Source organism: Microcebus murinus, chromosome 26 (genome assembly GCF_040939455.1).
Source record: "Microcebus murinus isolate Inina chromosome 26, M.murinus_Inina_mat1.0, whole genome shotgun sequence".
NCBI classification, from domain to species: Eukaryota; Metazoa; Chordata; class Mammalia; order Primates; family Cheirogaleidae; genus Microcebus; species Microcebus murinus.
The window spans coordinates 10303756-10320048 of record NC_134129.1 but is presented as its reverse complement, the minus strand read 5'-3'; the positions used below and the strand labels follow the sequence as shown (position 1 = coordinate 10320048).

General features: G+C 33.1%; 1 protein-coding gene across 15 annotated transcripts in view; it reads left to right on the top strand.

Annotated features, from left to right (window-relative positions):
* Positions 1-16293, top strand: part of ADGRL3 (adhesion G protein-coupled receptor L3) — a 780724-nt gene that overhangs the window by 429654 nt on the left and 334777 nt on the right. For all 15 annotated transcript variants that reach the window (XM_075997934.1, XM_075997936.1, XM_075997926.1 and 12 more), the window contains one exon: positions 638-747. In XM_075997934.1, coding sequence (XP_075854049.1) covers positions 638-747 — 110 coding nt within the window. The remainder of the gene's footprint in view (positions 1-637; positions 748-16293) is intronic.

The window sequence follows — 16293 nt, the reverse complement described above, 5'->3', positions numbered from 1 at the left end:
GATTATTCCTTTTAGAAATTTAAAGTTTTTACTTTAAACTATAGGACATTGGCATTTACGATCAGTAATCTCTGAGGTTGTTGTCATTATGTGGCTGAACACACAAAAAAATTGGAATTCTTAAAATGGTACATTTTGATTTTTGAGTATTTTTACTAATTTTTAAGGCTTGGGTAAAGCTTTTTAATAGCACATTTCACTGCCTTTAAAAGGAATGCCATTCATAATCAGTGAATTTTTTTTATAACTGTCTAATAAAACTCTGTATTTATAATTTCTTAAATACTTGTTTTATAATGGGAACATGTCATTCCTATCAAATAATCCTTCTTCACCTTGGCAATATCCTGTGAACCAGTTAGTGCTGCTTCAGCAACATCTAACTTCTAACTCACAATCATCCTGTGTTCAACTAAATATTAAATTAGTTAATATGAATGAACAGAATGGGTTGATTTTGATATCTAGTTTTTTTAAAAGTATACTGCAGGTAATTCCTTAATAAGTATAAAGCCTAAATCAACCAAAACCTTATTTAAATCTGTGTATCAGGAGCTAAAATAAAATCAGCATTGATGTTGAAAACTATTTAACTTTGCACAAACTTACTATTTCTTTTCCTTTTTTTTGACTTCAGATGCAATAACAGAACCCAGTGTGCAGTGGTGGCAGGTCCCGATGTTTTTCCAGACCCGTGTCCAGGAACCTATAAATACCTTGAAGTACAGTATGAATGTGTCCCTTACAGTATGTATATTCTTGTGATTTTCTTATAAAAAGAAAGGATATTAAGCTTTGTTTTGCATGCACTGACAAAATATTCTCTGTGAAAACATAAAATAAGCATGTAAATTAAATTTAAAAAATGGGCTAATTTTGAGAGGATCATAGATCCTCCCCACCATTAAAAGAATTAGATATTGCCTGCAGGATCCTGCAGCATTTACTTTTGTCCATATAGTTCTGTACGTCAATACCTACTCTAACACCATTTCCTTAATTAATGCAAGTGCATAAAATATTTAGAACAAGGTTGATGGAGTGTTATGCCAATCCTGCATTCCCTCAGGTCCAAGCAAATAGGAAGTAGAAGTGTATATGTAATGGTGTAGAAATTAATAAGTTTTGAATTTGATAGAAAAATTATACCTAAGCTTCATGTGCTGTCAACATTTTGAGAATTAGAAATATATTCATCCAGAGGGAGCAGACTGGAAAGGAAATACAAGGATTACATGAAGCGCTCCTCAGAGTGTATCTTTTACAGCTTCAAGAAATGTGTCTTTGCAATTTTTTTTTGTCAGATATGGTAGATGCCAACATACTGTTTTTCTTCAGGAATGATGAACAATCAAACAATCTAAAATGGAATATTTTCTGACTTTTCTACCCAAAGGAAGAATCAGCATCTCAAAAAATTTTTTTTCTTTTAATCTACCTAGTTAATTATTCATGAGATTTCTTAGTGAAAAATCACTCAGGAAATCCTACATTGTCATATTAGATATTCAGCTCATCCCAGAGATAGAAAACACCTGGGATCATAAATAAATCCCAGGTTCCAACTTCCCTTGATGTTTAATAAGAAGCCAAGTATCTGGGGATCAGCAAGTTTACTGTGCCAACAGATAGTTTTAGGCTTGTTTCATTCACACTTATTTAGAGACAGCACATTACCCATGAGCTGGAAGTGTGCATACTTCAGTAACAAAGAGAAATCTGCCCAGCAAGAAATGTATCAAAATTTAAAAAATAATAGTGAAAGCAATCAGGAAAAAATTTCAATTGCAATTTATTTATAGGATGATTGATCTAGTGAAGTTTTATAAACTAATCTTTCTTGTTATAAAAAAGCTTTAGAGTCTAGGTTTTATTGCAATCTTATTTAGTTATGTTTCTTACTTTTTTTTTTTTTTTTTTTTTTTTTGAGACAGAGTCTCACTTTGTTGCCCAGGCTAGAGTGAGTGCCATGGCGTCAGCCTAGCTCACAGCAACCTCAAACTCCTGGGCTCAAGAGATCCTCCTGCCTCAGCCTCCCCAAGTAGCTGGGACTACAGGCATGCGCCACCATGCCCGGCTAATTTTTTCTATATATATTAGTTGGCCAATTAATTTCTTTGTATTTATAATAGAGACGGGGTCTCACTCTTGCTCAGGCTGGTTTCGAACTCCTGACCTCGAGCAATCCGCCTGCCTCAGCCTCCCAGAGAGCTAGGATTACAGGCGTGAGCCACCGCGCCCGGCCTGTTTCTTACATTTTTTTTCCATCTCTGCAGGCCCTCCTATTTAAATATAAAGCTCCTACTAGCCATTTATTGTTCACTAGTGATAGTTGAAGGAAATGCAATTTGTAGATTATCTTGGAAGTGGGACAGTTACACCTGTGTTGCTTAATAAGATCTTTGTGAAATATGAAAAATCCTGTTCTGTAATACAAAAAGCATTTTATAAAAACATAAAATGAGGTATACCTTATATTCGAAGACAATTTAGGAACTTACATTCAGATTTTTTATTTTTATATTTGAAGCATGAATGCTGAAGTGAAATGTCAGATTGTAGATTTTATCATAAGTTTCAAAAATTGAAGAATTTCACAGCTGTCTCTTCAATTTCCTGTATTTCTTTAGAATTTCTTTGAGGGATAGCTACTCCAAAATTCTCTGCCAAACTCATTCTAAAATATCATCTACTTAAATCACTTTTAATATAAATAAGAACTTGCTCATGTACTTTTGTATAAAAGGATTATGGTTTACCACAAATTTCCTTTCTCTAAAATTTTCAGAGATGGACACTTGGTTCCTTAATATCTTATGTTTAGAGGTTTCTGGTTTTTCTGAAAATTTACCAGCTGCCTTGGAAATATGTCTGTATATATTAAAATATTTATCTATCTGATAATTTTATTAAATAAGAATTGTAGACTATAAGCGGTGGCTCACGCCTGTAATCCCAGCACTTTGGGAAGCCGAGGTAAGAGGATCTTTTTAGGGCAGGAATTCAAGGCCTGCCTGGGCAACATAGCGAGAACCCATCTCTACAAAAGAGTTTTTAAAAATTGGCTGAGTCTAAGGGTGCATGCCTATACTCTTCTCTTAGCTACTTTAGAGGCTGAGGTGTGAGGATTACTTGAGCCCAGAAATTCAAGGCTATGGTGAACTGTGATCACACCACTGTGCCACTGCACTGCAGGCTGACAGCCTGGGCAACAGAATAAGAGTAAGAGCCTGTCTCTTAAAAACAAAACAAAACAAAACAACAAGAATGAAAGAAAACAATGATAAACTCAGGTGTACCCATTTGTGACTGTATTCACCACTTTAATTATATGGTGTAGCACAGTCATATTTGTTTAAATGATCTTCAGTGTGTTTCAGTTAAAATTGTAATGCAAGCTTGGAATTCATTTAGTACATTTAACGTTATTTCAAAAGAAAATAATCCAAAAGAAAGTAGAAATCTTAAAAAACTCTAGTGAGTCATTTGAAAGGCAGATTGGTTTAATAGAAAGACAACCACAGATCAAGGAACATGGGTTTAGAATATGGTCTGATTACTGAACAAAAAGCTGAGCCTTTACCTGGGCACCTATTTAAATTTGCTGGATCTCACCTTCTAAACCTTTCCTTATCTATTAATAAATCCTGATTTATATCAACATTCAGCTATTTTTTTTTTCTTGAGCCTAAAATACATGATTTTTCCAGTGCTGGAGAGATTGACTTATTTAAAATAGCCATCATTGATTGACACTATCATGCATACCATTTACCATATGTACTCAATGTTTACATACATTATTTTATTTAATTTTCACATGATCCTTACTGTTAAGTGAGATTAACCATTTTACTGAGGAGGAAACTGAAGCTCAGGAGGTTATGTAAATGTCCCATGTAAAATGTAGACTAGCTAGAAACCCAGGATTTGAGTCTGTCTCTAATACCTGTTCTTAAGGATCTGGCTGTATTTTTTCCTAAAAGTTTTTTTTCTATTTGTATTTTCATGAGTTATTTAATCTTGCCTAGTATCAGTAATGGCATGTGCTGTAAGCAGGTGCTTCATGAGCCTAGACCCTTTTTCTTAATACTTTATTTATTTTTAAGAAATGTGTGTTCCTTTTTTCAGAGTAGCTGAGTCACCATAAAATTTTTATTTTTCCAAACATTTGATGAAGCTTTATGGTATAACCAGTTTGTACAATAAAAATACTACCTACAATTTAGAATGAGGCCCTTATTAATTAAGAAGTTATTTCTAATTACTTATATTAGAGAAAACTCTTGTACTTAATATCTTTATGATTCTTGAGAAAAGACCCATATTGTACTAGTATCAGACAAACTTCAGAATTAGGATTTACTATTAATATTTGAAAATTTTCTCATTAAACAACTTAATTAACAAACAGTATTAGGTTTTATTTGTTATATAATTCAGTACTGTACATTATCATTTTGTATTTAAGAACACAAACTTTAGTATATACAGTAAGATATTTAGTATTTGAGTGTTGTATTCTTAATATAGATATGTGGAAGAAATATTATCGATATTTTCTTTCTTTAAATATACTCTGTATGTGTGTTTCCATGGAAATATTGATTTTTAAGGTAAGACTTTTTCATAGGAAAATGAAGAAAAAAATTGTAGGAAAACATATTAATAATAATGATGCATATTAGAGGTAAGATAGACCTAAATTCAACAAAGTTCATTATATCACAGAAGTAAAGTTAAAAATATCTAAGGAAAGCTTGGAATAATACACAGAGTTTTGGGGTCAGTAAGTGTGTACATAATTGGTTAATGACAATTTTAGAAAAAAACTTAGCCTAAATCAACCAATGCTGTGGCTTTTAAAAGATGTGACAGGAAAGAAAATAAGAAAAATTACCAATTTTAAACAGTTTAGTGAAACCACCTTGTTTGAGAATCTGATACTCATTTTTCAGAATCACCAAAGTTATATTTAATCTTTTCTAAGTCTTAACTTTTACTACTGTCCTATATTTTCTTATTTGGGTTCACAGACATGCTTTTCCTAACAAAATTTGGGACAGATAAATCAATACTTTTCTCTATTTCTGTCACACCTTAGTTCCTTCCAGTGTGACTTTTATAGCCGTTGTGTTTTCTTTTGAGGCTTGATATTCCTCCTTAGCAGATATTTTCTCCCCAGGATATGACCCAAATATTCAAGAGGTTAAACCTCACCATATACCAATGTCACATTTTTGTTCTTTATCTGCCTTTTTTCCCTCATTCCAGCCTCTTCCCTTCTTACTCATTTGGAATTGAAATTGTGGCATCTTCAAGTAGAGCTGCCTTCATTCACCAGGGTTACAGGGATGACTTGTGTTAGGGAGTAAACAATAAAACAACTAACCACCTACTCAGTATTTTTGAGCAAAGAATCTTTACTTGGTATCCCGTTGACAAGATTGTCTTTCTTCCAAGGCATACAATTTTAGGCACATTAGAGTAGAAAGGAGCTTGTCTTCTCTCTGAGTCTCTGAGTCCAGCTTTTCAGTTCTTTGTTTCTTTCTTTCTTTTCTTTTTTTTTTTTTTTTAGAAATACAAAGCACATATTACTTACTTTAGCAGTCTTCTCACCTAGTGGATTTTCTTAGTAAATTGAAGGAGAAGTACACAATTTGGAGAGCTATTAGAAATGAATGTTTGAGTAAAACAGTTGTTATAGCAGTTAAGACTTTCTCATATTCACATTAACCATCTGAATAGTTATGTGTGTGATTGTCCTTATGAAAAGGTATGAAAAATGAGTATTACTGAGAATTTGACATTTATAATTGTATTGTTAATTTTCTTTTTTACTGTAAGAAAAATGTATTATACTTTTAGCATTTAAAGCAAAGTCTTTATTTAATTATAAATACATAAATTTTTTACAAGTAATGTCCAAATGAATGCATATTTTTATATGCACTTTGGTTTCTATTATGTAAATAAGCACATATTTTAAAAATCATTTTGCTGAAATTAACAAATATTTGTAATTTTAGAAAAATCACAGAAATGTCAAGATTTATTTTAATTTCCAGTGCCTCAATACTTTTTTCAGTTTTAGATGTACAGGAGACACTCAAATATAGTACTGAAGGACTGAAAGGAAAAAGGAAATTTAGTCAAATGACTTTTCCAGAAGTGTTATGTTCATTGCTAGAATAATATATAATAATAATAATGTATTATAATAATATCTAATAGTAATAAACAAAAGGAACTCTTGTCTGCAAATAAGACCTTATTAATTCAAAGGAAATGTTATAATAATATGGATTTATAAGAATTTTAGTTTCTCCAAATTGCTTGGTAATTGTCATTGTGTTCCTCAAGAATGCTACTATCAACCAATTTTTAAAAATATTATTCTCCTGTACACCTTTGTATGATATAGCAGCTATCATCTTTTGTTTAAATATTATTCCCTCTGTGAGTATCAGTTACACAAATCTCTTTTCTTTAGAATGGTATATATAACAAGATCAACCAAATGCTTCCTTTCTTTCTTTTGTCCCACTCTTTTCTCTCTCACCACAGCTTCTTTCTTTGTCTCCTATATAATTTCTTCTTCACACGAAGCTTTTACAAATGAATCTAATGGTTAATTAATAATTTAAACTTTGCTTATATGCCAAATAGATATTCATAAAAATTGCTATCATTGGTTTAGAAAACAGGAAGCATAGATGGAATATTCTTTCGTAGAGGAGATTATCATAAACTGTCTCCTTCCTTTGTCTTGATGCTTCACATGTACATGGGAATTATTCCCAAGTAGATTATATCACCTGCTTGTGAGATTTCCCTCTTATATCTTCCTTTCATCAGTCAACATCTATTGAGTACTTAATGCATACCAGGCACTATACTAAACACTAAGGGTGAAACAGATAAATATCCTCTCCTGGAGGAGTCAGTCAAATGGGGTTCAAGACCCCCAAAGTTACAATATTGTTAGTTCCGCAAAGCAATTAAGCATTTCACATTAGCAAAGTATAGAGAAGGCATACTGATTCAAAGTGGCTGATAATTGCCTGGGATAGGAGTAGTTCTTTTAGGAAAGCTTTTCTAGAGGAGAAGACTCTTAGAGCTAAGTCTTAAAGAATGAATAGATTTTCATGAGAAAGGAAGGACAATCACTTTGAGCAGAGGAGACAATATAAGGTGATAAATTGTATGGTGAATGTAAAACCAAAGTAGTTTGGTATTTGCGTAAAATACAAAATGCAGAAGGGCCAAGAGATGAACCCATAGATGGGCAAGGTAAAAATCATGGACGTCCCTCTATGCTGTGATTCTTCTGGCATCTAGTACTAGTTACATTGTAGAATATGAAGAAGACAGTGAACCATTTATGAGTATAATTAATTGATATATTAATGCTTTTTATTTTTTGCTTTTTTTTATTTTGGCATATTATGGGGGTACAAATTTTAAGGTTTCAATAAATGCTCTTTTTCCCAATATATTAATGCTTTTTTGCAAATCTGCAAAAACCAACTTTGGCTAACTTAAGTTTAAAGAAAAAGAAGTTTTTATTGGGAAAATGCAAAGTATTAGTTATAGAATCAAAAGAAAAAAAACCATGAAAAACCAGGCCTCTGAAAAAAATAAGATCTAGTGATCTAAAAAGCAAGAACTAATGGACAGTCTCATAAGGACTCTGTGATTGAATGAATCCATTCCAGAAATCTTGTATCTCTAATCTAATTCCTGTAATGACCTAGGCTGGGACATCAAGATTGCATGAAATCCAGTAGTGGAGTGTTGTTTTCAAGGGAGGATATTGGGCTGGCAAAGAGCCTATATGTGATCAGGAAGGATCAGACCCCTATGTAGACTGTGGAGCAGAGACAGATTAGTGGTAGTGGGATAGATTCAACCTGCAGAGGAATTCCTTAGGTCTCCCAAACACCTAAAAGTCAGATTATGTAACATAAAGTGTGGAGCAACACTGGGCCTGCATTCCTAGGGTGACAATAGGCTAGAGCTAAGTTGGTGCTGCCCCCTTTGGATGGGTTCTGTGCTTTTCTGTTTGCTCTATTTTCCAGCACTTACTGTAATTATATCATAAAGGTTAACTTTAATCATGTAATATATTTCCTGGCTTCTGAAGATATTTATATTCGCAACTAGAGTTCGGTTCAAATAGATGTAAAAGCACTCTAATCTATTGTTATGTTTTAGTTTTCAAAGGTAGTAATACGTTCTTGTACCTATAATAATTCTATCAAAGAAGTTCATTGGTGCCTGCCATGTGTCAGTCACTGCGCTAACTGCCTATGGTGATGGTGGTCTCATGGGTGAGACACATAACAAACACATGAACCAATACATATAATAATTAAACCCAATTATAAAAGACAAGAAGTAAATGAATAAGGTTCTAAGAATAATGAAGGGGCCAACTTAAGGTGTGATAAAAGGCTGCTCTGAAAAGAGGATATTTGAGACCAGGAGAGTGAGAATGAGAGAGTCAGACACAGCCTAGGGAAGAACTTTCTGGGCAGACAGAACAGCAGCTCCAAAGACCTTTGAGATAGGAAAGAGTCTGTCTGTTCTCATACCTCATAGAAGGGCAGGGTGCCTGAAGTCCATTTAAGATGAAGGAGAAAGGTTTGGAGAGCTACTAACCAGCAATTAGTACCATTGCTACAACTGATAATGAGCAATTTCTTTTAAGTTTCTAGGATTTACTAAGAATCAAAATATGTTCTTCGAACACTATTGAATAAACTGACATTCCCTTTAAAAATATATTGTACAAAATATTACATTATACTGAAGTAACATGAAGATAAATATCTATCAAATAGACCAAACATCAGAAGGTATCACCGTCTAGATAGGATTTATATAAAGTTACAGTAGACTAATAATATATAAATGTACACTTAAATACTAATTAGGAAGGAAGCAAGATGAATTGAGAGTGTTAAAAAATTAATTGGATTGCCAGAGTTAGGGCATTTTTTGGTTTAGGAAGTAAAATTTTATTATAGATGTGAATAAAAGTTTGAGGGATTAGCTTAACCATGCTCATTTTGCTTTATTTGAAATAGTAAAATTATTGGACATAAGTGCTTAGAAAAATTTTTTATAAGGTACTCAAATTGAATAGCATAAACATAAGGGATTAAATTATTTGTTTTTAAAATATACTGCACATTGGGAAGAGAAGTAGTAAAAACATGTGAAGGTGAAGTTTTTTCTGAAAGTATTTGTTGCTGAAAGAATCTTATAGTATTACATAGTGTGAGATCTGTGGATTAAATTGTCCAGATAAAATATTTCTAAATAGATATAAAATTGACTAAAATACTATGAATTAGCACTGTTAATTTTCTTTCTATTTCAATCATTAGTCATATGAAACTAGAAAAAGTTAATAAATTGGTTTAGAAAACACTTCATTCAAATATTTATTAAAAAGATTTGTTTTTAATTGACACATAATTGTTCATTTTTTTGGAACACAGTATGATGTTTTGATACATGCGTACATTGTATAATGATCAAATCAGGGTCATTAGCATATCCATCACCTGAAAATTTATTATTTCTTTATGGTGAGAACATCTAAAATCCTCTCTTCTAGCTTTTTCAAAATATATAATACATTACTGTTAACTGTAGTCGCCCTACTGTGCAATAGAACATCTGCACTTATTCCTCCTATCTAACTGTAACTTTGTTGTCCTTCATATATCTCTCTTGGTCCCCTCCTCCTCTCTCACTCCCCAACCTCTGTTAATCACTATGCTACTCTCTACTTCTAAGAGATCAACTGCTTTTAGAATTTACATATGAGTGAGATCATGTGGCATTTGTCCTTCTGTGCCTGGCTTATTTCACTTAACATAATTTCCTTCAGGTTCACCACATTGTAACAGATGACTGAATTTCGTTCTTTTATATGTTTAAATTTCACACACTATCTCATTACAATGAGTAATTAAATTAGTAAAGGAATATATATATGTTCATGATTTTGCTTATTTTTTGAGGAATTTCTTGAATGAAAGGAGATTATGATTCCTGTGAATCCTGTAAAAAGTTTTAATTGCCTAAAACTTTTGCAAAACCCTTTGGTAATACCCAAAGTCAAACAAAGTTCTATTATATGAGAGGCTCAGTCATTTGCCCCCCAAAGAAGTCCATATCCTAATCCCTGGAACCTATGATTATGTTACCTTAAATGGCAAAAGGGACTTTGCAGGTATGATTTAATTAATTATAGTGAGATGCTGGTAAGATTATCCTGGATTATCCAAATGGGCCCAATCTAATCATAAATGTTCTTAGAAGAGGGAAGCATGAGGGTCAGTGTTGGGAAGAGGGGATATGACAACAGAAACAAAGGCAGGAGTGGTGCGTACTAAAGATGGAGGAAGGGGCCCTTAGCCAAGGAATGCAGGAAGTCTCTAGAACTTGGAAAGGTCAAGGAAATTAATTTTCTCCTAGAGCCTCCAGAATGAACACAACTCTTCTGACTCCTTGATTTTAATCCTCTTGAACTTCTTACAGTTTGTGTTGTTGAAAACAACTAAGTTTGTGATAATGTATTACAGCAGCAATAGGAAACTCATAGAACCTATTATAATATTACTTTTACAGGAAATTGTTAATGTAGAAAAAGACCATTGTTTGCTTAGGAAATGGATAATTTTGCTTTATAAATATTATTATGCATTTCTTGCAAATTATTTTTCAAATGTAAACATATATACCTTCTCCATCATGGACTGGCTAGATTTGGGATGTACAGAATGTCTTCATAGACAAAAGTTATCTTAATTACCTTTATGACTGTATTAAACTCAAGGCAAACCTAAGTCAAGTTAGTGTTTAGTAAGATCATTATTACTGTATTAAACTCACTATAATTTATATGAGGCAGCAAAAGTAATGAATATGCAAGTAAGGAATTGGTTGCGAATGTGTGGTCTAGATTAACAGATTAACAGGATGAACAAATGTAGTGAGTTTCCATTTAAATTTTCTCATATCATTACACAGACAGGAATTTCTTAAAAAAAACTAATTTATAATGCTTCAGTTAAATCTTTATATTTGGACTTCCACGTTGGCTCTGTGTGAATAAACTAAATGAAAAAAAAATTTCATTTAGTTTTGACAACACTTAATGAAAACTTAGTTGTCTTGAAAACATTGTGCAAAGTCCAAATGCCCCCAGTAATATAAATATGACTGGTTTGTAACTTCCACACAGTCAGAATCTCCTCATCATTCCAATATCCTCCAAGTAATATCAGCATAGGATCAAAGACTAGAAAGTGAGCTCAGTACCATTTAGTTCTTAATACTATGTAATATAAATATATTTTCTTTCCTCTATGCTAATTGTGTTTGTTTTTCAACTAGAACAGAAACCAATGTAGACTGGATTAGAAAGTGATATGGAAGAAGATGAAGTGGCTGTTTCTCAGTACATCTCTATGACAAAAGCATATTTCAAATTATAACGTAGACTCTTTGTCAGGTGCTATTGTGTTTTCCCTATCTTTGCCTTATCAAGTTCTCTCAAGTGTGGGGGAATATAACTTAGTGGTTAAGAGTGAGAGCCTTACAATCAAACAGAGTTAAACTTATATTCTGGCTCTGCCAGTTACTAGCTATGTTCTAGTGAATTTATTTTATTGCTCTGTGAATGAGTCTCTTCACATAGAAAATAGGAATGATAATGAATTCACAAAGCGTCCATGAAAAATTAAAATGAAATACATGTAAAAGACTTTGTGCAGTGATGACCACATTGGGAATGCTCAGTGTATCATAGCCATTCTAATCAATACACCTCTTGCATCCCACTCATTTTTGATGTCCTCTAGTAATCAGTGCCAGTAGGCACTGGGGTTTGGAATTATGCTGATAATTTGCCCAAGGATTTAGGGAGCCCCAAGCATCATAGAGTTATAGTTTCCTTGGCTAGAAAATTCTAGTTCTCTAGATCCCTTGATTGTTGGTGTTATTTCACAGACTAGACTTTTACCTTATTATTATTTTTTTTAATTTCCAATTACTACAGGATTTTGAGCCCATTCTGAACCCATTCTCTCCTATGGGGAGAGAATCCCATAAGAGTGTTAACTAAAATATGTCAGGCAAATTTTCTGAATCCACTTTCAGCCCGCTGGGTTTCTGTGGGTTCTTTAGCCACTAAATTTCTTGTTCTGCATTCCCTTTGGACTTGCCTTGTTGATACTGGCAATTGCATGGATCATACCCGAGCTTGCTGTGAACCTTGGATGTTGTATTTTTATTTCCTTACTTTTCTCCATTGGTTTTATCTTTCGGTACTAATTTGTTTACCTCCAGACCCCGCTATCTCCATACATAGCAAGCCTTCTCCTTCCTTTAAAGAAATCCCAGTGTCCTCCAATGTCTCCAGGTGGGGCCCTGGCCATGTTCATTTATTTCATTCAACAAATATTGGCTGAACCCCTAACTGCCTTTAGGTAGTAACAGTAGAATTTAATTATACAGCAATCTAAACCCATCTTTTAATTGTTTTAATAGGTAAAGGACTTAAGACTCAGAATAAGTGAAATAGTCAATGATTATACAGTTAGAATTCATTGGCTCTTAATTGTCAATTGAGTTCTTTGTCCATCATGCTAGTTTGTTTCTTTAAATTTCCAAAGTAGTTTTTCTATAGCCTAGAAATTGGAGGAGTGATTCAGGCTTACTCTAAAGTTATAAAAGATTAAAATATACTCTCTTTCATTGAAATTTGGCATTCTATCCAGTTCCTCATTTTAATTCACATTCTACTAGAGAAATTTCAGAATTCAAAATGGTCCTAATGTGACTCCTTGATTATTTGGTCTTTGTTTGCCTTCAGTATGGCCTGTAATAAGGCAATTACTGATGGCATACTAAGATATCAAAAAAACCCAACTTTCTCAGTATTATGAAAGAATAGTCTTTCTGTGCATGTGGTTGGACCTCAAACTTCATGGCCTTTCTCATACATTTATTTCAAAATTTCCTAAAGAAAGCCAGTAAATAAACATTTTAATTGGCATAATAATTATAAAGATTTATGGGGTACATAGTGGTATGTCTATACATATAATATATAATGATCAGATTAGGATTATTAGCATGTCTACCATCTCAAACAATTTATCATTTCTTTGTGTTGGGAACATTCAATATCCTCCTCCTAGGTATTTGAATCTATATATGATTAATACTATAGGTTCTGCAGTAGTATAGAACACTAGAACTTACTTCTCTGTCTAGCTGTAATTTTGTATCCTTTAACAAATCTCTCCCTGTGCCCCCACCTTCTCCTTCCAGGCCTCTAGTATCCTCTGTTCTAATTTTTACTTCTAAGAGATCAGCTTTCTTTCTTTTTTTTTTTTTTTTTTTTTTTAGCTTTCATATGAGTGAGAGCATGTAGTGTTTAACTTTCTGTTCCTGGTTTATTTCACTTAACTAAATATCCTCCTGTTCCCTCCATTTTGGTGTGAATGACAGTATTTCATCCTTTTTATGGCTGAATAATTTTCATATTTTCATATATATATATATATATCACATTTTCTTTATTCATTCATACACTGCTGGTCACCTAAGTTGATTCCATATCTTGGCTATTGTGAAATAGTGCTGCAATAAACAAGCAGGTGCAGATGTCTCTTCAATATACTGATTTCCTTTCCTTTGAATAGATGCCCAGAAGTGGGATTGCTGTATCATGTGATAGTTTTATCTGTAGTATTTTGGGGAAACCCTGCATACTCTTCTCCATAGTGGCTGTACTAGTTTGCATTTCCACCAGCAGTGCATAAGAGTTTCTTTTCTCCACATCCTTGTCAGCATTTGTTATTTTTTTGTCTTTTTGATAAGCGCCATCCTAACTGTGGGAGATGACACCTCATTGTGATTTTGAGTTGCATTTCCCTGATGATTAGCCATGTGGAGGTTTTTTTCATATATTTGTTGCCTATTTATATGTCTTCTTTTAAGAAATGTCTGTTCAGATCATTTGCCCATTTTCTAATCAGACTTTAAAATAAGGTGGCTATGTAATTTACTTTTATTATGTTTATACACTAAGTTACTACACAATAATCATTTGCTTTTCAGAAGCCTTCAAATATGCATCCAAATTTCTATGGCAGATCTTTTCCTCATCTAAATTTTTGGAGCAGCTTGAAATGAGTTCAATGCTCAGTAAGCATAGAGATATAGAGGACAAAAGTTGCCCACAATTAAAAAACAAACAAACAAAAACTAATGGAATTATGGAGAGAAAGAAACAATGAATCTCCCAAAAGGCAGAACATAACACGTTTCCTTTACTATCATTTTCCTTGACTTGTTTTCTCCCCTGTCCTCTTAACTCTTAGAAAACTCATTTGATGTTATGTTTATCAAGATAACAGAAAAGGATTAGAAGATAGATCATATTTAAATTTGCTGGATATGAAATGCATTTATTTCTACAACAGGGCTTTCTTTTTTCTCTGTCTCTTGGATTCATTCTGATTGCTCAAGCTCCAACAGATTGATAGCTGGCTACTTACGTCTATCAGAGTCTAACAGGAACTTTTAATGATAGTATTTGATCTTTTCCTGATCTGTTACTTATCAAGAACTATTCATCCAGACCCCATCAAGCTAACTTCAAGAAACTTGATTGCCTAGGAAGAATATCATCGGGGATATTAAGACAAAGCTCTAAAACTTCTTCATTCCATTTTATCAGGCACTTGCTAATAATCATATTAAATAGGTTCAAATACCAAATTTGAATCTCATTAATTATGAATGACTACTATGCAACAGATGGCAAATGTTACACTTTTTAGGAATGAATGATAAATGTAAAGTGAAAAATTCTGTGTCTTTAGGACTCTGTACTCATTCATTCATTTATCAATATTAGTCTACATTTGTGATTAGCGCTGATTCTAATACATAATTCAAGATTTTATGATGAATTATATTACTTGATTGAATCCTGACAGTTGCTGCTCCTTCTGGGATCAGATGATACTTTCTAAAATGTTGAAATACCTTGTCTTTATCCTCAGGCAGTAGCTTGAACTCTAGTAGGAGCTGTTCACTAAAAATTCCATTTACTTTGGGTTCTAAAAGTGTTGGAGATCCAGGGCTAGGTAGGTAGCAACGTATAAAGTCCATGTTGGCCTTTTTTTATTTTTTATTTTTTAAAACCTAACTGGTGGAATGTGAGGACCTTTTTGTCCTCTTTGATGGGTTTTAGAGATAGACTAGAGATAGTTCACTAAAAGTATCCAAATGAATCTGATGCTTTTGAAAAACAAATTATTTTTTCAAATAATTGAGCACAAATGAGCACTTACCTCAAAGTTATGTTGACCATCCAAATACATGCAACGTAATTAAAAATTGCTTTTTAGCATACCATTAGTGCTTGATAAAAGTTTACTATAATTACTTTAATAAAGTCTTCCATATAATATGGATATTCAGCCTATTGTTGAAAAGACTAAATCATAAAATTCTAAATACCAAGCTATAAACAATATTGTACAGTCCTGATTTAAGCTATTTAGATACTGTATCTGAATGTGCACTTAAGAGTTAAAATTCTGACATTGACTAGTAATCTATCTTTAGATCTTTTTAGTAGATGGTAGACTTTTACAGAAACTCAGATCTAATTTTGTATTAGTGATGGTTGCTAGGTAACTATTTGATGCAAATTAATCATTAAGCATTTAGTAGCTCTTTCTCTGATTCGAGTGGAAGCGAGACTGACTTAGAAGATGATGACTCTGAAAACAACTGATTGAGAAAGAATATTCTGGGGTGTTTAATAAAAATAGATTATGACTCCTCTACTTGATTTTCTTCCTCTTTGTCATAATCAAAAAAGGAAGAGAAATTGCTAAGGAAAATTTAAAACATTTTCCTAATAGCAGATGTTGTTCGCTAAGCAAGTACCATGTGCCAACATTGCACTAAATACTTCGTGTATGATATCATGTATGTATTCTTACGCCATCTGTTTAGTTATATGATGTGGCTTAGATCTGCAGTCCCCAACCCTGTGCCATGCACTTGTACCAGTCTGTGGCCTGTTAGGAACCGGGCTGCACAACAGAAGGTGGATAGGTAGCGAGCCATGGAGTCTTCATCTGTATTTACAGCTGCTCCCTGTCCTTACAATCACGGCTTGAGCTCTCACTTTTCCATGAAACTGGTCCCTGGTGCCACAAAGGTTGGGGACCTTTGATTTAGATT